This window comes from Vidua macroura, chromosome Z (assembly GCF_024509145.1).
Source record: "Vidua macroura isolate BioBank_ID:100142 chromosome Z, ASM2450914v1, whole genome shotgun sequence".
In the NCBI taxonomy this organism is placed as follows: Eukaryota; Metazoa; Chordata; class Aves; order Passeriformes; family Viduidae; genus Vidua; species Vidua macroura.
This window is the reverse complement of record NC_071611.1, coordinates 61,230,122-61,252,794: the sequence shown is the minus strand read 5'-3', so window position 1 is coordinate 61,252,794 and position 22,673 is coordinate 61,230,122. Positions and strand designations below refer to the sequence as shown.

Genomic DNA, 22,673 nt, shown 5'->3' with positions numbered 1-22,673 from the left:
GAGATTGCTGCAAGTATGTGTTAAATTGTTTTCTCAGTTTAACAGCACTAGCAGTTATTTTTCAAACCAAACATTCAGTTTAACATAATTAATAGTTAATGTGACATTCTGATTTTAATAGTAAATACATCTCAAAACTCAACTTAGTGTAAAATATTTTAAAGAAACAAAAACCAAACTAATAAATATTTCAAACAATGCTTGAGTTTTGAGACTGAATACTTTTTTTACAGTATGCGCCTTCTGAAAGCAGAATCATCAGAAATACAGCACATCCTTTCCCAATAATAAATGCTTAAAGGCAAAACAACAGATAATACCAGAAAAAGCTGCTCCCAAATCCTGGATCTTTCAAATCCAGGAAACAGTTTCAAACTCAAAGTTTTTTTCCATCACTGATTATTTCTCCATTAAAAAAATAATCCCAAAGGAAGCCTATTTAGCAAAATTTTCTCCTTTCTACAGCTCTGACAGCTGAATAACTGTTCCAGTGGAGATAGTACCAAAAGGAAAGTCTGTAGACATCCTTCTGAATCCAGGAGTTTTGGAAACAGTTCCTCAGTACCATAAATTAACATTTTTATCTCACTACTTTAATGTGACAATATTTTACAAATGGCGCCTCACAACAGGTATGACGAGGGCAAGCTTTATTTCACTTATTTTTATTAATGGATTTGGGATCAGACACAACAAGGATGAACAAAAATGAGTCCATTAGGAGAACATTTCACATTTTTCATTCATTCATTGCACAGAATATAGAAACCATCCTGGAACATGTGTTTTCTTTTCAGGATTGTCCCTTTGATAAGGACATGTTAACCTTCAGAAAACACATAGCTTCTATTCTGGCACTCACTCTAGCCCATTCTGTGCTGTACAAGGTAATACCTTCACAGGGAGGGCAAACACTGTCTCCACATCAAACCAGGCCTAGTCTCAAACTGGGATGGTCTGTAAGAAGATGGGATCAAAGCCTGGATCTTCCTAGTAACAGTAGTTTATTAATGAGTCAGGAGAACATTCCAAGCTTTTCTGGCTTTGGTTTTAGAAAAATGTAATGACTGTTCTCAAGATCGTTGTGAATTATACCCACCCTTGCAGATTTATCAAGTGCACAGTGAGAAGACTGATCAGCTACAAAGATGCTAAATGGACCTAACCTCTGAATTTTGAATGGTCTTCAGTATGAATTTACCATTAGGTCACATGGAGGTTGAGAGACTTCTAGGCATGTACCAAGGTGCAAAACTCGGCACACAATAAACTTAAAAATTATTTCTTTTTTTTTTTTTTTAATAAGAAAATAATTTTAAAAGGAGAAATAATTTTTAAAGTTCAAAAAAAAAAAAAAAAAAAAAAAAACCAAAAAAAAAAAACAAAACAAACAAACAAAAAAAAAAACCAAAAAAAAAAAAAAACAAACAAAAAAAAAAACCAAGGAAAAGCTTGCCAGTTTCAAGAAAGGGTTTGTAAAGTGAGGTATAATCTTTATGCTTTTATGGAGGCTGGAATATTGCCATCTTCCTTGGAGCTACTGACTCCAACAGCAGACAATATCATCTTCATAGGTTTTGCTAGTTAAAAAAAAGAAAGAAATCTGGATTAATTAATCAAATTAATAATTCATATTTTTTTAACTTTATGTGAATTTTTTGTGGACTGCATCATGCATAAGGCCTGTAAAAGGTTAGTGAAAGCTCCTGATACTTCATGTGTGTACAAAGTCTTCACTGCCTATTGTTGATCTAAGATGGTAAGACCTGATTGTCTTTGCAATAAATTTTTTAAATCCTTTGTCAGGATCTATAAAACTTTTAATATGTAACTAGAAAATAGCTCGTTTAACAAATGCAAAAACTTAAATCCTGAAAAATAACTAATATTTGGTTAACTAAACATCTGAAAAAAAAAACCCTGCTAAATATTTTTGGCTAAACCTCATAGTATGTTCTCCATTTACATAAAATAAAAATTAAGGTTTTCATTTTTTTTTTCATTTTAAAGTTTTTTGATTCTGACAAAAAGGCTTCACAGAAAAATGACCGTTTTGCAAAATGCAGAGACCAGAGACTGGTGAAAGTCAGTGTTGGCACTTTACCACCTTTGCCACAAGGTGGCATGAAGCGTATTCTTTAGGAACACAAAAGTAAAATGAATACACTATGAGAAGTATTAAAAAGAGCAGCAGAGGCTGAATGTGTATGTGTGATTTTTGGCAGGATGTGGGAAATGTATACATATACATACGTAGATTCTTCTGCAGAACTGTCAATCTGAAGTTTAGTATGTATAACACAATTAACTAAACCATGTCAGCTTGTTCAGTGGTCCAGATTTAAATCACATATAGGCATACACAAAATATGCTGATGTAGGAGATGGCTGGTGTCTTAGTGAGAGGGGAGGTAAGACAGGGCTATGAGGTCTGCAGGGTACATACAGGGGATAATTTGCAGCAGCTTAGCAAAGTATTTTATTCTTCTTCAACAAGTCTGGAATAGGCAAATGCATGCAGTACACAAAACATACTGCACGTACCCCAACTATGTAGGATGATTCTCTTCCTTACCTATCTACATTAAAAAAAAAAATTAAAACCCAGATTAATATTCACTGGAATAACAGATTTGTATCTTCAGCTTCCTAGAAAATGCAATGCTCTTTATCATGTCTGCAGATTTATCCTTGGGCAGGTAAACATTAAGAATCAGCCCAGAATTGGCAGGACAGGAGATATGACCCCAAGCCCTGTGGATGAAAGCTGCATCCCACCTGGCTGCCAGCTTTCTCAAGTCCTATAGCAACTGGAGACCATGGAATTGTGGCTTCTATGACTCATGGAAGATACAATTATCTTTTAAATTACAGAATAGAAGAAAAATGTGCAAATAAACACATGCAAGAGACCACCTGACTCTGAAGGCATGAGAGGAACAGGAAAAGCACTGTCAGAAGAGGAATTAAATCACCTCTGCTTCTCTTGCAAGTATTCTTTTTATGGTTGGACTTTGGGATTTTGAACTTCTTTTCCAGCCTCAATGATTCTATGATTCTGTGACCTAAGGAAGTATGAATGCTTACCATGAGATGATGCAAAAGCATAGAAAGTCCTAATTTATCCACAAGACACTTGAACCCCTTTGGCCACAAAAAACACATGAGAATATCCACCAGCCAAGGAAAATGTGACTTTTTTTACGTGAGAAAAAACAGCAAGAATAGGCAAACACTTTCAAAACTTAACTGTTGGCATGAAAAGTTAGCTGTGTATCTCAGTTTAGTCCCCCCAAATCATGATGCCTTGGGGGATGTCATCCACCATGATCATACTTCTCACTGAAAATTTGGTATCAGCAGGGAAGTGTGCAAGAATTAGCAAATGTAGCATTAAATAACCAAACCCAGAGCATTTACCAGAGAAACAGCACTATCAAAGTAATAATAATGAAAAAACAAAAAAATCAACAGTTGGAAAGATTTCCAGGGAGGATTTGCAGCAATGTCATTTGTATTACTGGGACAGTCATTGGTACTGCCATAGTTAGATTCAGATGAATCAGTACTGATTTTCAAAGGTTAACAGAAAGTATCCTCACGTAGTACAATCCATACTACCCTTAAAGCCAGGATTGCTTTTTATTTCTTGCCATGTTTTTCTATCATTTCCTATCAAGCTTTGCTCACTTCTGCCCCATCTTTAAGACACACACACACAGAGAAAAAAAACAAAACAAAACAAAATAAACCTAACCAAACAAACACAAAAAACCCCCAAAGCAGCAAAATCCTACCAACCAAACCCAAAACCCAATGACCAAGAGAAGGAAGATTTTGCCAGTTTCAGAACAAGGTCTGTTAAATGAGGTACAACTTTCATGTCTTCCTAGAGGCTGGAATACTGCCATCTGCCTTGGAGCCGCCGACTGCGCTGACAGAGCATCACCTGCGTGGTGTCCGCCCAGCCGAGCAGCAGCGCTCACAAAGGCCGCCGCTTCGAGCGCGGCGGTTCCCGAAGGCGGCGGCGGCGGCGGCGGAGGAGCCGAGGCTACCCCGGCGAGGCGGGGCGGCGTATGCGCGCCCGCGCTTGTTTGTCACGCGGCTTATAAGGCGGGGCCGGCGGCGGCGCGGCAGCGCTTTTGTGGGGAGACGCCGCGTCGGCACCAGCGCCGCCCGCGCCGGGGCCGGGGCTCCCCACCGCCCCCATGAGCCGCCTGTAGGGTACGCGCCGCAGCACCCCTACGCCCTAGGGGCTCGGGGTTGGTTGTTTTTGGGTTCCCCCTTCCCTTTTTTTTTTTTTTTTTTTTTTTTTTTTTTTGTCTTACAGTCTATTTTTGTACATTTTGCTATAAAACCATGGTGCTGGGGAAGGTGAAGAGTCTGACGATAAGCTTTGACTGTCTGAATGACAGCAATGTCCCTGTGTACTCTAGCGGGGATACAGTCTCAGGAAGGGTCAGTCTAGAAGTAACTGGGGAAATTAGAGTGAAATCCCTTAAAATCCATGCGAGGGGCCACGCTAAAGTACGCTGGACTGAATCGAGGAATGCTGGATCCAACACTGCCTATACACAGAACTACACCGAAGAAGTGGAATATTTCAACCATAAAGACATCCTGATCGGCCACGAGAGAGGTAAGGGCTGCCCTTAACTGTGCTGCTTTATTTTTTTTATGGAAAAAAAGCACGCATCTTTGTATCACCCCGGTTTAGTCCAGTCTTTAATGGGTGCATTGGAGAGCGGGACATGCCCGGGGTCGTATCTTGGCGATGGAGTTACATATAGGAAATGCGTTTGCAAAGTACCTGCAAGCAAGAGGACTCCCTTTGAACTACTTGCCCTTCAGCACGGCCATATATTAATAACTTTTTTAACGAGTGTTTTACCTGTTTTTTTTCTTGGTGACATTTAGTAGGATTTGCTGTTCCGTGGGGAAAAACAGCTGTAAAATTACAGCCAGATGGGCAGTGGACTTTATTGGCAGAATCCTAACTGAAACACAGTGAAAGCTTAAAAAACATACTTTTTGACACATGCGGGGTTCTGCTGATGCTGTTGGGGTGATAATACAATGAATTTTTCAGGACGGCTGATTATTGGCAGATAAAAGGGTCTCCCTGGCTTATTTTGACATATCACCACCTCACGTGTAATTTTTTCCTCATTTCAATATTACCCTCGCGCTGGTAAAAAGCTTTAATTGCCTTGGGCCGCCCTTACACCCCGCTGGGCAGTGGGGGTCACTCCGACGTAAAGATGTGTCCGAAAAGCCCTTGATGAGGAGGAAAAGGAGGGGGAGGGGAGAGAGAGGGGGGAAGCGATGTTGCGTAATGGAAGCATCTCTCCCAAAACTGGGGAGAGGAGAACCTCCTGCTCCCCACTTCCCACTCGAGCCGCCGTGGTGTCCCCACGAAGTGCAGACCCCTTCCCCTGGGAAGTGGAAGCGCCAGGGCCCGGGGGTTCGCTGTGTTTTTTTATTTCTTTCTCCCCCAAACTTCGCAGCCTTTGTTCGAAGCGGTTCAATCCTGTTTGGGACCGGCTTTGTAGGAGGTGGGTGGGCCGCCCGCTCCGCGCAGATTGGCCACACTCGTCAGGTGGTGGCGATGACTTAATACCCCAGTGCAAGAAAATAATGTTAAAACCCAGTTATGTAATTTTTTGTGCTGCTTGTTTCCCCCCCCCTTTTTTTTTCCTGAATATGCATCATATACACAGCAGCGATGCGATATTTACTGTTCTTTATTAAAAAATAATAAATGTAATTTTTTAACAACTCTGGGCGGCACCGAGCCATTCACACAGTATACCCGAGCTCAAAACTGTAGCAGAACTCGGCACTTTTTTTATTTGCTGCATGTCTCGCGCACACCGCGCTAACGAGGTGACTTGCGGCTCCCACCCGTCTCCTGCCACCGCCTCAGAAATCAGTCGCCTGAGCATAACTTCCCGCACCTCCGGACCGCGGGTTCCAAGAGCGTGGAGACGGAAGTCTGCAGCCACGCAGCAGCCGCCCGTGGCGTGGGGAGCACGCGTGGGAGCGGGTCGGACAGGAGCCCAGTGAAGCCGCTGCCGGCGGCCGCGTTTCAATGACTGCCCCGAGCGCAGGCCTGCGGCCCGGCCGCGCCCCCCGCCGCCCCCTGATTGGCCGGCCGTGGTTTGTTGCCCTGTTGCTAAGGCGATGCCCGCCGCTGATTGGCGGGGCGCTGGCGGCGAGGGTGAGTGAGCAGGTTTCGCTGCCTGCCCCCGGCGGGCAGGGGCCGCTCCCCGAGGCGCTGGCTCGGCGCTAAGCCCCTCAAAGAGAGAGGGAAGGGGGACGCGCGCTATCCTTAGTCTCGTCCCTGCCGCCTCCTGTCGCCGGTCCCATCACCTGAGGGGTCTAGGCCCGGCGCGGGTGGCGGAAGGGTCCGCGCTCGGTGCGGAGCCGGCGGGCGCAGCTCACGCTGCGTGTGAGAACTGCGGGGCTGGCGGCGCTCCGCGCGCGCCGGTTCAGGCCGGTCGGCTCCTGCTCTAGCCCGCGCTGATTGACAGCTCAGCACTTGTTTACCGCGGCGTGGCGGGACTGCTGAGCTGGCAGGAAGGGGGGGAGCCTGGAGGGAGCAGCGCAGCCACCGCCGAAAGCAGCGCTCCCACCCTCGGAACAAAATTAAACAAAAATAAATAAATCACATTTATTTAAAAAAACTCCAAACTCAAACCAACAGTATAAAAGCCCACCTTCAGGCCGACACATTTTCTTGCTTTCTCAGCACATTTTCCCGACCTGCGTTGAGTAATGTTGCGTGCTGAAGCTGGATTTATTTCCACATCTTGCTGATGGGAGGGTTTTTTTGTTTGTTTTGTTTCATTTGTTTCTAAATTTTCGGTATTTGCACTGCAGGAGGTAGAGCATCGTCTCTTCTATAGGACAATAGAAACTCAGAACCCTCCTGCGTGCCTCCATTAATGCTTCAGACCATCACACATAAGCTGTTCTCTTTCAATTTGTCTCGCTATAACCCCTTTTATAATTCCAGCCCTTTTTGTCTGCGAGGTACTCAGTCATTTTTCACTCAACTTTTATTTTGACCAAGTCAGCATTTTTCTGGTTTTATGTCAGAATAAACTGCAATTTCCTTGTGACATTTGAAGCTGGACAAATAATTGTGACCATAAACAAGGGTCAGCATTCCTGGCATAAAACCAGAAAGTATCTGTGCTCTGTCTGAGCAAGATCAAGTTAACCTATTAAAGAAAGAAAAGGTTTAGCTCTAGATAGCATTATTTGGGCAACTTGCCATTTCCTATGCCCCTGAATCTGCTGGGTACTTTCTGGGTGCTGCTTGTATACTCTTACTCCTTTATCATGCCTTTGTATGATTAATGTCTGTACACTGTTGCCAGGCAGGAGATACAAAGAAGCTGAATTTCTAAATTTAATCTTAAGCAGCAGACTTGGTACTGTTAATGCTGGTAAAAAGCCAGCTCTAGTTCATTCTGACTAGCAACTGCAGTGGAAAGTAGCATGATTTCCTTTACAGACCTTGAATGGAGGCCTTGAAATGGCAGCAGTTGAAACTATGTCACTGTACAGAGGCAGCGTTATATTAATATATTAACCTCTGCTTCACTCTAAGACGGAGCTCGCAGTCTTGCCTACCTTTCTGTCAGTCAGAGTTGGTCCTATGTTCCAGCAGTTAATAACTAATGGACTGGAGACCTTGTTTCTGGGACATCACATTCTTTGAGTGTTGTAATGTGTGAGCAAATTTCTTGTTTTCTTGAAGAGAAGCCCATGCAAGGTATAACACGTATGCAACTGGATTAGCATATTTTTCTTCTTTTTTAGATGATGACAATTCAGAAGAAGGCCTTCACTCCATCCATTCAGGAAGGCATGAATATGCATTCAGCTTCGAGCTTCCACAGACGTAAGTACCCACTCACAGTCCTCCACACAGTGGAGGCTCTGCTGCCCACCCACCTGACCAAAACTCCTGCTGTGGGTGGAGGGGAAACCTTTTCAATGGTAGTAGGAATTGTGCTCATAACATGCAGTAGAGAACATAATCTCATTAAACTGAAGAGGTTGCCTTTACACTGATACACCCATCCTTTATTTAAAAAAAATTCCACAAAAGAGGAGCTCACTGCTGCCCATTTGCACACTTTCATTTTACCAAGTCTTACTGACTGACTAGATATTTCAGTCTATTATCCCTTCCCAAGAGGAGTGAGGGGAATTTGAACTGTCACTGAAGTCCTGCAGAGTGGCTGAAATACCTTCTAACTCAACCATTTACTGGAGTTATGCAGACCAGCAGAACTAGAGATTACATCACAGTGGAATTGTTTGGCTCAAGTCTGAACAGATGTGGCGAGTTTACTTAGATTTCAACAAAAGAGGAGGTTGTTCTTATTCAGATAGGATCTGTGTACCCAGGGTGGCTATTTATGCAGAATGCCTGGATGGAAACAAACTTAAGAATGGGTGGATAGAGTAAGAAGAATTTTTCTATCAAATCCCATTTGTTTTAGAATACAAAGGCAAAGCAAGAGTAAGAGTAGAAGTTTGTTCTGGTAAGATAAAAATTGTGGCCCCACTCCTGTCTGAAATATGTAATGTAGGCACTGTGTATGTAAGATTGGACATAGTAGAGTTGAAAATACGGAAATGAGCTAAAAATACAAGTTCCAGTAAAATCAAAAACACAGGAAAAGAGGGAGTATGCATATGGATGAAGTATGAGCCTTTTGCTGTAAAAGGCAAGTAGCGGTCATTAAAAATTTGAAAGTCACTGAAAATCTGGCAGTTTTATGTGAATAAGTTCACTGCCTAATAATAAGGTTGCTTATTAGAGGTGCTGGTTTTAGCAGAATGTGCAGATGGCAAACACTTCTACAGTTTCAAAGTGAATAGCATAGGACTACTGCATTGTTTCAGTAAGATTTTCTGGGAAGACCTGTGAATATGGAGATTTTAAAGACAATTTAGCATTATGTGAAAATCTCAACAGTGAGGCCAGTACTGATTTTCCCTTGAGTTTAAAGGGGCATTTAAAAAAACAACAAAAAAATCCCAAACCCAAAACATTAAAAGCATGAACATGAATTGCTTAGCTTGAAGTGAAACAGCCAGATAGCAAAATATCACAAGCATTGGTCAAATCACTGATTCTTTCTAAGTGCCATGAAGGAATAGCTGCTAACCCAGTTTTTAATAATACTGGAAAAACAAAGAGTGATATTAAAAGCCTGAACTTTGATGCTGCCTACTTACTTGCTATTTTGCGTACATAGAGTATTTCCAAAGCTGACGTAAACTTCAGAGCAAAAGTGGAAAGATGTGCATCATCCTTACTGATTTTTCCTCTACAGAATATGGGACAGAATGAAAACCTGAAGTTTTAATTGCATTATTAGGGAAAAAAACTAAACCTTTCAAATGTGCAAATACTGAAGTCAAACCTGTAACTGAAAGAATAATACTAGTAAAGCACTACCATGGCTAGTATTACTCTCTAGGGAAAATATGGAAATGTTACAAATACTTTATTTTAATGTATATATAACAGTGTATTCAGAACATAGTAAAATACAAAAAAATCCTTACAAAAATAAAGACAGTAAGTTACAGAAACTACTGTTAATTGGAAATAATTGAACTTTAAAGATACTTTATCTTTCATTTTATGGTGCTACAGTAAAAAAGGCAATGTTCACAGGTCTGGAAAAACTACCTGCATCATCTTTCCTCCAGCTTCTAAAATAGACTTCGTTAATTTTACAAGTTTTAGAGTAGTCTGCATAATTTTATATGTGTGCATATATAAAAATACATATATGCATATATGTGTACATTCTTAGGTATTATAAATGTTTTAAGCTGTCTCATCAGGGTAGAAAAAGATTAGAAGGTGCTCAAAATAGCCTCTCTTCAGAACTCCATGTTGTAATATTTACTCTGCTTAGGGTGAACTTAACTATGGAAGTGCTGAGTTACAGCTAAAATTAACCTGATGTTGAGCTAGTGACCAAGTAAATAATACATAATGATTTACAAAAGGCAGTATCCAAAACTATAATTGGTTGATATTAATGGTAATTCTAAATTATTAGTCAAAAGGTCATACTTTACCCTAAATGTGGAAGTGGCCTCTTAAGCTTAAAGAAAATCTGAGCTCTCCTGGCATTTTCTAGTACAATTCTTTAATTGATTCCTAAAACCTATGAAAAAATATAGTAGGATAAATTGGAGATGATTTTTTTCTCCCATCTTTAACCTTGAATTTTTCTGAGATACTCTACATTAAGTACTACAGTGCATTAAAAATGCAGTTCTATATACTAATCACTGACTTGATCAATTGTATCATTATTAGACAGAAAAACTTTACTCAGTTCTGACCTTTGTGTCCTGCACAGACCACTTGCTACCTCATTCGAAGGCAGACATGGCAGTGTACGCTATTGGGTGAAAGCCGAATTGCATAGGCCTTGGTTTCTACCAGTAAAATTAAAGAAGGAATTTACAGTCTTTGAACATATAGATATCAACACTCCTTCATTACTGGTAAGAATTGACAGAATTATTCATTTTTTGTTTCTGGCATAAAAAAATAATGAAGTTTAATAACTGAAACAATAGCCATATCTAATTTTACCTAATACTTACCTGATACTTAGTTACAGCCAATTTTCTAAATATTACGTTAGTTCTGCAACTCTGTAAGTACTGGCATTTTGAAATCCACGGAGTTGCTTTATTTTTAAGATACATAAAATGTTCTTGTCAATTTAAATTAATACTAAATTGTTAAGTGTGAGTAAGAAGGAAAATTTCAAGAACTGGTCTTCTTTGATTCTGAATAAAGAACAGTGAAACTTAAAAGAATTAGTGTGACAGACTGCAAACTTAAAAATGCAAAGTAAATAATGTACTGGTGTGCATAATTGATAATTTTCATATGGATAGTTTTCTACCAATGGGGAGAAATCATCACAATGCTCTATAATCTTTCTGAAATGTCATTTCATTAAAATAATTTCACTATCATAACTCCTTTCAATGAGGATTTGAATTCAATCAGGCCTCAAATTCCATTCCCCCCCACTCTTCTTCAAATTCACCCCCCCATGGAGAGGGGGAAAAAAATCTCAAAATCCATTGAAATAGGTTTCTTGTGTGTATGGGTGAAGAATCAGACTTGCAAGGGGACGTTGGCCTTGCACAAATTCCATTAAAATCAAAAGACTCTCATTTGACTTTAATGGGCTTTGGATCAAGTCCTAAATCCTGGTATCTTGTAAAATAACTAAGTCTGTTTAATACAGATGAAACAGGAAATAGCAGGAGTCAAGGTTATAGTACTTTACCTTAGTTGCTGTTTCTGAAATACTATACTGCATAGAGATAGATGTCCTAGTGTACTGGTAAATTAAATACTTTTCAACAATATGGTGGGATATGTAGGCTATAAAGCCTTTCCTTAAGCTGTGCTAAATTTATTTATGTATAAAAATTTGTTTTAAGTGTAACTGCAGTATGACGTGTAACAAAAAAGCAGTGTTAATAAGTATGGAATTAGAATAAAGCTTATAGTTTGCTTACAGTGCAATTTGCTTGAGGTTTCTCCTTCTAAATAAAACTAGATATGCTTAACAAAATGCATAGAAAGTATATAATTTTTTTTTTTGGTGTTGATTAGAACAGATTAAAAGATTCATGGAGCACTCTATTAAATGGAAAATATTGTTCTTTTCTTGCAGTCACCCCAAGCAGGCACAAAAGAAAAAACTCTATGTTGTTGGTTTTGTACCTCAGGCCCAATATCCTTAAGTGCCAAAATTGAAAGGAAGGGCTACACCCCAGGTACGTAACAGAAGTAATTATAGGAAATGTTTTTCCTTCCCTTTTAAAATGAGAGTGTGTACTTAGCTGCTGTTATATAAAAGAAATACTTAAACAGTTCTTACATTCTGGTTTGCATTAATCTGTCTTGCTATTTTAAACAACTGATTTTGTTAGCTTGCTCTATCTCCATATTGTTAAAGGACATCTGCTTTTATTGGGCCTGCGCATTTTTCTGTTAGATTTACCTGATGGTGACCTTACTTCTGCTAGCATCAGTGGATATTGTTCAAAGTGTGGAGCATTGCTAGCAGCATCCAGTGCATTATAACAGTACACAGTATGTGTACTTCAGTTGCCTTGCAAATACATAGAAAAAGTGAAATGTTGCTTTGTTTCAGGTGAATCAATTCAGATCTTTGCTGAGATTGAGAACTGCTCTTCCCGTGTGGTGGTGCCAAAGGCAGCCATTTACCAAACACAGGCATTTTATGCCAAAGGAAAAATGAAGGAAGTCAAACAGCTTGTTGCCAGCCTGCGTGGGGAATCCTTGTCATCTGGCAAAACAGAAACCTGGAATGGCAAACAGTTGAAAATTCCACCTGTTTCTCCTTCAATCCTTGACTGTAGTATAATCCGTGTGGAGTATTCACTGATGGTATGTTGGGTTGTTTCATAGGAGCATGAGTAGTTTCCATGACTCCTTGCAAATTGTTAACAAAGCATTGTGAACTGCTTACTAGTTACATAGCCTAGCATTAGGTGTCCAGACAAGAATTCTATAAGTAAATTCAGTTTAAATCTTGCGTGTTCTAAGGAAATGTGTTATGAGTACGTGGCATTTCCGTGTGTTAGGAATATAGACCTGCCTTTGTCTTGGAGGGCTATTTGTCTCCACAGGGACATTCCCTCTGAAATGAACAAAAAGAAATTTCAACCCCTTGTGAAAAATTACATGGCTGGAGCTTTTAGTCTAATAATTAGGAAGTGCTCATACAAACCTATTTTTAATCTATACTTTTTTATTGTTCTTTAGGTATATGTGGATATTCCTGGCGCCATGGATTTATTCCTTAATTTACCACTGGTCATTGGCACCATTCCTCTACACCCATTTGGTAGCAGAACATCAAGTGTAAGCAGCCAGTGTAGCATGAACATGAATTGGCTTGGTCTGACACTGCCTGAAAGACCAGAAGGTAACCTGACAAAATGAGTCTGCTATGATTTTTGTGTGCTTTATTCATTGCTGTCATGCAAACAGACACAAATTACATCCTTCATAATAAGGTCCATAGAAGGTCCTTCGTGGATGTTTCCTTGCTACCTGCTTGCTCTCTGTAGAAGAATGGAGTTCCCCTCTTTGCCTTCCTCTCTCAGGCGTACAGGCTGTGGAATCCAGCTGCTTGGAAGCTGGTACAAGTGAAAGCACAGAATGCCATTGTACGTAGGCAGAATTAATTCTGCCTCCAGTATCCCAACTGTATCCTTGGTTGTAAGTCAGTGTAACCTGTCAGAGTAGCAGTTAAGGTGACATTTATCCTTAGTAGCCAAGACATTGTGAAAGGATAACGTAATCCATGTCAGTGGGAATCTCCTTTGTCAAAGGAGAAGCTCTGTAGCTTCTTTATTTTTACATATAAATATCTGGGGGTTTTAATGTATGAATACCAGACTGATGATGGAGTCCAGAGGAATGCAATGCTCTGTCATTCCTGCCTGTAACAGAAATTCAGTATTCTGAGTATGCTTTAAATTTGAAGGTGATAATTAGGCCACAATGAACACAGGTCAGTCTGATGCTGGATTTGAGCATAGTTGTAAAATAAACTATAGCAACCTACCCTCTTTTTCATGTTTAACTGTGTAAAAATCATGGAAGTAATTTATCTAAATGCTGGTGCATTTTACAGTATAAAAGTTTAATATTTATCATATGTTTTGACATGCATAAGAACTTGTTGTTCGAACTGCGTGTGCCTTTTCCCTGCAGCACCTCCCAGCTATGCAGAAGTGGTTACGGAGGAACAACGGCAGTCCAGCCTTGCACCCTTAGGTGTCTGTGATGATTTTGAGAGAGTGCTTCCAGGACCACTGTTTGCATACATCCAGGAGTTTCGTTTTCTGCCTCCACCCCTTTATTCAGAAGTAGGTACCTAAAAATATAATTATGAATGCACTGTTTCTCTGAATTCTGTCATGTGGAATAAATGTAAGAAATTGTTTTTACTTTATGAAAACCAGGACAAATAAGCAAAAATATGAAAAGGGGAAAAGGTAACTCAGTTTTAGCAAAGTGCAGGCAAATTGCATCAGAAATTTTCCAGGATTCTTCACTATTCTAATGCTTCATAGAGATTCCGAAACTGTTTTGCAGTCTCTCGGCAACTTATTAAAGTTATATTGCATTATAGATGTAATACAGATGTAATTAGATGGCGTTTGTGAATACCAACGTTTCGAGTCTATAGATGCACAACAAACTTTTTCACCTCAATTCTCTAGAAGTACTCTGTATTTTTAGTTCTTTTTATGTATTACTTTCAGAATTTCCATGCAGAGAAGATACAAAGGTGTTCCTTCTGGCTCATGTTTCACTAAATGCACAGTTCAAACATTTCTGTTACATTAAGTTCTGTGAAAGTCACTCAATAACTGGGACACAAGTTCAGTCTTCAAAACCTTCAAAAGCTATGTTCGTATGTTTCAGGGAAAAGCAGTGGTATAGGACAAAATAGAGTAGTGTCCTTTGGCTAAATCTTGCCTGGATCCACCCACTCTTCATTGTTTCTTTTCCTCTTGAAGCACTTAACCTGTTAGTGAGTGAGTGAGTGGCTTGTTTTTTGTATCTCTTCTATAACATAAGCCTAGAATACAACTCTGGGGCTTTTCATTTTAGGTACTCTAAATATTTAGAAGTACACTTTTCCTTTGTTCAAAAAAATGTCTTTTTAAAATAACTGACCAAACTATATAGTGTGCATTCAAACTATACTTCCTATTGTATTTTGGAGATCTAAGTTAGAGACCATGTTCTTTACCTCCTTCCTTTTGTTGAAAGGAAGAGGAGGTAATGTGTGGTGCACATGAACTTCTGAAACATTTTATGGGGTTTTTCAGGATTCATTATCAAAGTTTTATCTAATTTTTAGAGATTTTTACTTCAGTTACCTGAGTAACTTTTGGATTGAGAATACTATTTATCTCTGACTGTCTTGGACTTAAAAATTTTGGTGTTTGGATTGATTTATTTTCTAGCAATCAGTTCTAAAAATACCTTGGGTTGTTGTGGTTTTTTCTCTTTTGTTTAGATTGATCCAAACCCAGATCAACCCACAGATGACAGACCATCTTGCCCTTCTCGTTGAAAGAATCCATAAGAAGCTGACTTGACTTGGGTTTGGAATCATACCTGCCGTGTTGAAGGTCAAGGCATCATAGTGGAGACACACTTTCAAAGGAAGTGGGCTTATTCTTGCCTGTGTGGTGAATAAATGAAAACACCTGTGATTATGCTTTGAAGCCTACAGTAACATTGTAGGACTGCTCCACATGCTTGAAGAACTGAGCTTTCCCCCATCCCTTTTAAATACTGGCACATACTAGGAGCAGCCTTACTAACCTACAGTCATGTGTGTCCAAACACTCAAACCACATTAAGAGAGGTTTGGCTTCCTCTTACAATTTGGAAATTTGCACATGCTTGTTGCTTACATTGTGCGGTTCAGTGTCACTACAGCTTTTTCTCATTTATGCCGGACAGTTGTTACCCCTTTCTTATGTCTTGTGGTCCGCACAATAAGGAGCAAAGGAAAGCTTTGACAAAAAAGAAAGACAGAAACAAAAAACCCAACAGCAACAGACTTTGACAAATGCACTGACTTTTCTTTTTTTTTTTTTTTTTTTTTAATTTAATGTAGCCTGGACTTTACCTGCATATGCACATGCTCAGAATTGTCCTAGTAGGCTGATCATCTATCACCTCTTCAGCTTGGATCCTATTGTGGATTTATTTTACAAACATCAAATGCCTTCAAGCCAATCCTTCTTGCTGTATGTTTTGCAGCCTACTGTAGTAGATAAGCAACAAGATATGGGGATAGGGTGGGAGGGTGAAAAGTTAATAGAAAGAACCTAATAGACTTTGTCAAGATTGTATACTTTCTTGATTTCTTTTAAAAATTTGTTGCCTTTCTACTATTATCGCAAAGCAGCATTTTGTTACAGACTGCCTAAAAATCACTTAATCTCAGGTGAACTCATCACTTGCCAAACTGTTGGAATGCTATTTGTTTTTTTACATTGCACTGTTGAGTTAGTTCTTTTTTTTGTTTTGTGTTTGTGTTTTGATTTTTGTTCTTGAGAGGGAGATCTGGAATAAGGACATACACAAAAGTTACAAAACCCTCCTCATTCCCATTTCTCTTTCTGCATTATAAAAAAAACGTTCAAGTTGTGAAGCTCTAAAAAAAAAGGCGTAAAAAGAAAGCAGCACCAGCAGACACCAGCTGTTCCTCAAACAACTATTAAAAGGAAGTGGTCATACACTGTCTAGGATTCACAGACAGATCAATATCTCAAGTGGTAGGGATAGGAAGGGAAAGTAAATTTATTTTTATATATAGCTACTTAATCACCAAAAATTCTATATGTGATGAGTCTAGTAAAAAGTATATTTCAAACTGCAGGAAAAGCTTCTTTTATGCTAAGACTTCAGTTTGTGCGCTTTGTATTACCTTCAGGGTTTATGATACTGTACAAGATTAGAAGTATAATTAAAGTGAGAAAGATCAGTGTTACTAGCCATACTTAAATATGAGTTAGCTGGAAGTGCTTTGATAACTGCATCTTCTGTGGCACTCTCAAGAGCTTTAAAACAAACAGAACACTGAATTATACCATGTATTCATACAGAATGCAAGGAAACCATATAGAAAGAGCATTTGCCCTTGAGTCTGCCCCAGGAAAAAGAGTGCAACGGAGCCATTACCTGTGCTAACAAATACCAGTGCTTACATGCTAGAGATGTACAATGGAAGTCAACTTTTCTCTTCAGAAACTGGAACACAAATCACTGACAAAGGGACACCATTCTGGTCTTGACTATTTGAACAGATCAAGATCTAATCCATCAAATACCTGTCTCCTTGTGCAGTAAAAAAAACTCTGAAGAGAGTAGGAGAGAGGAGGCTGGTGTTCCTGCATGGTGCTCATTTTTAAAAACCTTTGCCTTGTTTTTAAGGCTTCATAAATGCGACAAAATAGGCTTTTCCATAAGTGGCCTTTATGAGAACATGAAAGATCATTCATGTTTCAAAAATGACAACAGGGTGATAAAATACAAATGAGTCGCGTTTTAAGTGATTCAGTTAAAAGGCTTGGGCTTTGAGCGGGAATATTGGCAAGGAAGGAAATTGGATGATGTTACTAGGCCAATTTTGTGGATGTCCCTTCCCTCTACCCTCTCCAACCAGACAATTTTTAAAGCTGATGGGATCGTTGGTATAAAAGGGCATTTGGTGGTTTTACTTTTTTTTTTCCTTTTTTGTTCTTTTTACAGACTAGGGAACAATTCCTGATACATTTAGCATTAAAGTACTTATCACAATACAATGGAAAATTGCATATGAGGCAGGATTGACCAATATCATAGTAATTGACCTGGCATTACAGCCTTTGTGATTAGAATGAAAAATTGTATAAGCTTATCAAATAAAGACTTCCATTTTAAATTACTCAGAGGCATTACTCTCCCACAAATATTGGTCAATTCTCAGCATTATAAAATTTGAAGTTCACAGTTGAAACCCAGTATTTGACAGAGAATTCTGAATTAGGAAAAAGTAAGTAAAATCCAAACATTAGAAAAACAAAGTGCAATATTAAATGTTTGCTTTATAGATTATATTCTATGGCTGTTTGTACTTTTCTTTTTTGTTTTTAGTTTTGGTGCTGAATATGTCCTTGTAGACTCTTGTTTTAAGAAAACTGTATGTGGAAAACAGTTTAATTTTTCCTATTGCTCTTCCTTGTGGAAAATAAACTTTTGTAAAAAAAAGGTTTTAAATGTTGTTTCTATGTGTAAAATAAAAAAAAAAAAAAAAAAAAAAACACGAGTATTACATAATACAGGAACTTACTGCAGGAAAACATGTATTGCTTTCTCAAAAAATAGAGAAAAGCTGTTTCTAGAACTATACTGCTGAGTACCACTGGAGTCTAGTTTTGGGATCCTGTCTCTTATTTACATCACTGAGCTCATGGGGCCAGGTCCCAGGTGGGAAATGCCTTTGTAGGACTCTATCACATTATAGCTGCAGTGACCCTGTTTTGAGGTGTCTGGTTCTTTGCCTGAGGAGGTGACACAAATTTTGGGGGAATAGGAGGGAGAGATCTAGTTTGGTCTAGTTTCATAGGTCTAGTTTGCTGATGGAAGTTTGACATGAAGTTTGTTGACTTTGGGTCTAGATGATGTCCTTTGCTATTCCTTGGAAGTAAGAAGATGTGAAAATGTATGCCCTGTGCAATGTTGTTGAGTCTCCCCAGTGTGCCAGCAGCATGGCAGTGCTGCAGTATGTCCTGTATGCTATGCATGGGCAAAATGGATTGTCATCGTCCCTCAGGATCAGCATGTCATTTGGCCTGTGAGAAAATCAGGGGCTTGAGTGGTAGGCCTGCCCTGTGCACCTCTGTTGGTGTTTGGGGTACTGGGCCACAATGTTCCCACAGTATTATATCTTCACTTCAGGGATGCAGCTGCTAATGTGGGTGACACAAACATTGATCCAACACCCTACATAATACAAACAATAGGACCTCCTGTCTAAATAGACCATTTCAGCTTAATTTTGAATTTGTTTTTGGTGAAGAATTCAGACAGACTTAATTCCCTCCTTATTAATAGCACTGTTAATAGTATTCACTTAAGTTCAGGTTAAAACCAATAAGAAACATGAAGATTGTCATTTTGCTAATCTGCTTGGAGATCCATTACTGTGTATAACTTCTACTAACAAAGAAGGACTGCACAGCTTTCCCTAACTGCCCCAACAGTGGGCTGGGGAGGAAAGTCACAAGAGTCAAGTGAGAAGACTCATGAGTTGAGATAAAGACAGTTTAATAAAACAAAAGCCACAGTCACAAAGCAAACCAAGGAATTCACTCCCCAGTGAATTTCCATTGGACAGGTTCAGCCATCTCCAGGAAAGCAGGACTCCATAATGCCTTAATGGTGACTTGAGAAGACAAGCTCCATCACTCTGAATGTTCTCGCACTTCCTTCTTCCCCCACCTCTATATGCTGAGCATGACACCGTATGTCCTAGAATATCCCTGTGATCAACTAGGGATCAGCTGTCCCAGCTGTATCCCCTTCCAACTCCTTATCCACCTCCAGCCCACCTGATGATGGGGTGATTCAAGAAGCAGGAAAGACCCAGATGCCTTGTGAGCTCTGCCACGCAGTAACTAGAACACCTCTATTGTCAGTGCTGCTTTCTGTGCAAATCTGAAACACATCCCTGTAATAGCTACTGTGACAGAAATTAACTACTCCAGTCGAAACCAGAACACACTCCTTCATAGCTAAGTGACTATATATGTATATATGCATAACCCTTCTAATGCTATGTAACAGTTAGAATTCAAATTAGCAGCATTAAAAGGACACTCTGCTAGCAGTTCTGTGCAACATCTTGAAATCCTATATTTTCAGAACAGTACCTCTACCTAACAAACTTAGCTCTATTGTCAGTGTTATAAATTTGGAAATTATCAACATTTTATTATTTGAGACCTTTAGAATTTTTAAATGCAGATGTTTATTTCTTTATATAAATATTATAAATGTAAATATATAAATATGTACAAAACCCTGTTACACTAGGATGTAAAACTAATGGCTCTTCCACTTCAGACATCCATTAAAGTGTACAGAACAGCAGCAAGTTACAACTGCTTAAGCACTTGAGGTTTGAGAGGCAATGCTGCAATATGGATCAAGATATTTTCTGGGAATTAGGTAGTTAAAACATGTACCTAGTACTTTTTAACCCCTTGCTAGATTTAAGCTTTCCCTTGTTTTACAGAAATGGACCGCTACCTTGCTGTGATCTTCTTCTACCTTACCTTTCCACAGCACAGCTACAAACAAAGTCCAACTACCACAGCGACAAAGGGTCTATAGAAGTAGCTTTTGAAGCTGGGCAGTAATGCTTGTCCACAGGAAAACGTTTGCCTGGGCTGATGCTGCTGATCTGAACCAATTCATGCAACTAGGTACACAGCTATGGGCAGCTATTGCAGAGAGACAAATGCCCAGCAGAGATTTTTCATAGGCTAGTACTGCAGGAAGACGGCTGTTCCTGGAGCCACAGAGGTTAGATGTCCCACATCTGTTATGGATTTTGAATGGAGTCCCCCTTCAGAGATACACAGACATGTTAAGAGTTACCAGCATTTGCACTGTATGACCATTCCTATGGATTTTAGCTCCTGGATTTTGATGTTATTAGTGAAAGTCACTTACAAAGGCACATTGTCAAGCATATTCCACCTTGACCTCCAGATCATATCCTGGAAACAGAAGAAAAGTAACCTATATCTTCTCCCAGCAGTCATTCACTCCTGGAATTCCACCTGGATACAGCATTCTATTTCTAGAGCTGGATCTCCATGCCTCATGGATGTTATGACAGAGCAGTAGCTTCTGAGTAGAGTCCAAGTGCTGCCATGAAATCCAAGCTGAACAGTGTACCTTTCACCTAGTATAGCTCCTAATGGGGGATTCAGAGTTCAGAAGGACACTGCCTGTTGAGTTTGCTTCAGGCACCCTGCCTGAAATGTTTGTCATACTTGGATGAAAGACAATTACCTGGATCAGAGAAGGGGAGAGTGCTAAATACAACATAAAAAATGAATTATTTAGATGTATTTTGAGGGATGAGAGGAATGTACAATTAAAATATTAAAAAACACATCCAGAAAGTTACCCTGGCACTATGTGATAATTCTCCTGTGTTTTACACAGGAAAAACTCAACTGTCTCTCTAAGACAGTGCATTCCATCTACCATGAGCAGCTCCCTGCATGATCTTCTGCTGGGGCATGAGGGGAGTAACCAAGCACACATGTATTCCTCTTGCTCCCATATGTCACTACCAAGAGTCTATCACCTTCCATCGCGAGTCTTTCCAGGCTAAAGCATGCCTTTGACTCACCAGTTCTCCACCAAATGCTTTGTAACAGCGAGGCCACAACCTGTTACCTGTTTATTGGTGTAGTAAATGTTATTTCTAAAATGAACTGATGAATGTGACACCATTCAATCTTCAAAGGAGATATGATACTTTTTCTTTCAGCTGAATAGTAGGTTGGAGCATAGAAGGAGGGGAAAAATTATTTTAAAATCTGTTTATTATTTATCTGAAAATTAAGGCAATTTACCAGAGCTAAAAAAGGCCTTGGTGTGATTGGACTGCCTTGAATTAAAATTAAACTCCCCACTGCAGATGGTCAATATTCAAGGCAAAGCTGTCATTGTTGCCCATCAGCTAAGAAACAGAATTTAAGAATACCTTCTGTAAAAGGTGTTAAGTATTCAGCAGGTAATGATTTCTGATTAATAAATTGCTTTTTTGTTATTTACACTCTTGCTTGGGGTGTCTACCCTAAGTCAGTTGAAGTCTGTTGAAACTGGTCCATTTCAAAGTAGCCCATTTTACCTAGTTAAGAATTCAAAGAAAATAGATCATGATAACGGCTCTAATTAAAAAAAAATCAGTATTAAATATGCAACATAAACAAAGAGAAGCCTGCAGCAATGTTTTACAGCTCTATAATTATCTCCTATAAATTAAACTAAATGGTCCCCTTCCCTATCATTTAACAGGATAAGACAGGAAAGACAGTTTTACTGCTGATCATTATTTTTTAGTCCATCAACACTGTTTATGGTGACAGAATTGCACAGCTCTAAAGTAAAAAAGCAATTCTTCAGTTGTACCATGTAAAACTGACCTCCCAAATAAAAAAAAAAAATAGGAAGAAAACAGTACCTGGCCTGTGGAGAAGCAGAACAACGTAAATTAATTAAAACATAAAGCCACAAAACTTCTACTTTTTTTTTCTGATTTTCCCCTCTTTTTCCCCTCATAGTTCAAAGTAATTCAAAGGAAGCAATAATCTACTCTTAATCTTAATAAATTGTCTTAATTGCTGTCCTTCTCTTCCTGTATTTTATTAAAACTTTTTAATGCTTGAAAATATCCTATTTCTTTTCTGTGCATATAACTTATGCTACCATAAAGCCTCATATGAGCCTGTATTTCCTCAAAGAAAACCCATTTCATCCAACTTTTTGACCCAAACTATCTTCTCAGAATAAGCTTGAAAATACACTATAGTCTTTCTCCCCCAATCATATTTTATGGAGCAAAAACCTAGGAGTACTGACTGGATAGACTTTTGAATTCATTGTATAAAACTGACTTTTTATACATGGTATGAACAACTAAAGAACCAGTTGCAATATGAGAAATATTTAAGGTGTTTCAGCATTATTATCGTGAATTATCTCACAATGAATGCAAATTTACTTATCACTTGAAGGTGATTTTATCACAGATTAAAAGCATTCAGAGAAACCACTAATATTAGAGTACACTGCAGTGAACTTGTATCTTTTTACGTGGGAGATAACAGCTCCTACCTCTGTCTTACAATTACCCTTCCACCCCCAAAAAAAACCCAAAAAAAACCAAAGTACTACAAACCACAAACAAACTAATCTTTAAAAAGGTTTATAAGCAGCATTTTCATGTAGCTAACATAGGGAAACACTG

The 22,673-nt window shown here is 39.1% G+C and overlaps 2 protein-coding genes across 3 annotated transcripts; one reads left to right on the top strand and one right to left on the bottom strand.

The window, feature by feature from the left end:
• Nucleotides 1-1,460: 1,460 nt before the first annotated feature.
• Nucleotides 1,461-4,210, bottom strand: LOC128822320 (uncharacterized). The gene is made up of 4 exons (XM_054004013.1): nt 4,168-4,210; nt 3,950-4,051; nt 2,976-3,065; nt 1,461-1,580 (listed from the first exon to the last, which is right to left on the bottom strand). The coding sequence occupies exons 1-4, from the start codon at nt 4,208-4,210 to the stop codon at nt 1,495-1,497; spliced, it is 321 nt and encodes a 106-aa protein (XP_053859988.1). The 3' UTR covers nt 1,461-1,494.
• Nucleotides 4,163-17,908, top strand: ARRDC3 (arrestin domain containing 3). Of its 2 annotated transcripts, XM_054003758.1 has the most exons (8): nt 4,163-4,639; nt 7,831-7,912; nt 10,407-10,554; nt 11,751-11,853; nt 12,234-12,490; nt 12,869-13,031; nt 13,826-13,980; nt 15,144-17,908. In XM_054003758.1, exons 1-8 carry the CDS (start codon nt 4,360-4,362, stop codon nt 15,198-15,200), a joined length of 1,245 nt encoding a protein of 414 aa, XP_053859733.1. In that variant the 5' UTR covers nt 4,163-4,359; the 3' UTR covers nt 15,201-17,908. The 2 variants fall into 2 exon arrangements, with proteins under 2 accessions (XP_053859733.1, XP_053859734.1); XM_054003759.1 differs by lacking the exon at nt 15,144-17,908 and having other exon boundaries at nt 13,788-13,974.
• Nucleotides 17,909-22,673: the final 4,765 nt, after the last annotated feature.

What these genes read in the sequence shown, in the direction of transcription:
- LOC128822320 (XM_054004013.1), bottom strand. Translation starts at nt 4,210, where the DNA reads ATGGGGGCGGTGGGGAGCCCCGGCCCCGGCGCGGGCGGCGCTG. An exon ending in CCCCGGCGCGGGCGGCGCTG is followed by an intron (nt 4,052 to 4,167) that starts GTGCCGACGCGG and finishes TCGCCGGGGTAG; the next exon opens with CCTCGGCTCCTCCGCCGCCG. An exon ending in GCTGGGCGGACACCACGCAG is followed by an intron (nt 3,066 to 3,949) that starts GTGATGCTCTGT and finishes ATACTTCCTTAG; the next exon opens with GTCACAGAATCATAGAATCA.
- ARRDC3 (XM_054003758.1), top strand. Translation starts at nt 4,360, where the DNA reads ATGGTGCTGGGGAAGGTGAAGAGTCTGACGATAAGCTTTGACTGTCTG. An exon ending in CCTGATCGGCCACGAGAGAG is followed by an intron (nt 4,640 to 7,830) that starts GTAAGGGCTGCC and finishes CTTCTTTTTTAG; the next exon opens with ATGATGACAATTCAGAAGAA. An exon ending in AAGGAAGGGCTACACCCCAG is followed by an intron (nt 11,854 to 12,233) that starts GTACGTAACAGA and finishes GCTTTGTTTCAG; the next exon opens with GTGAATCAATTCAGATCTTT.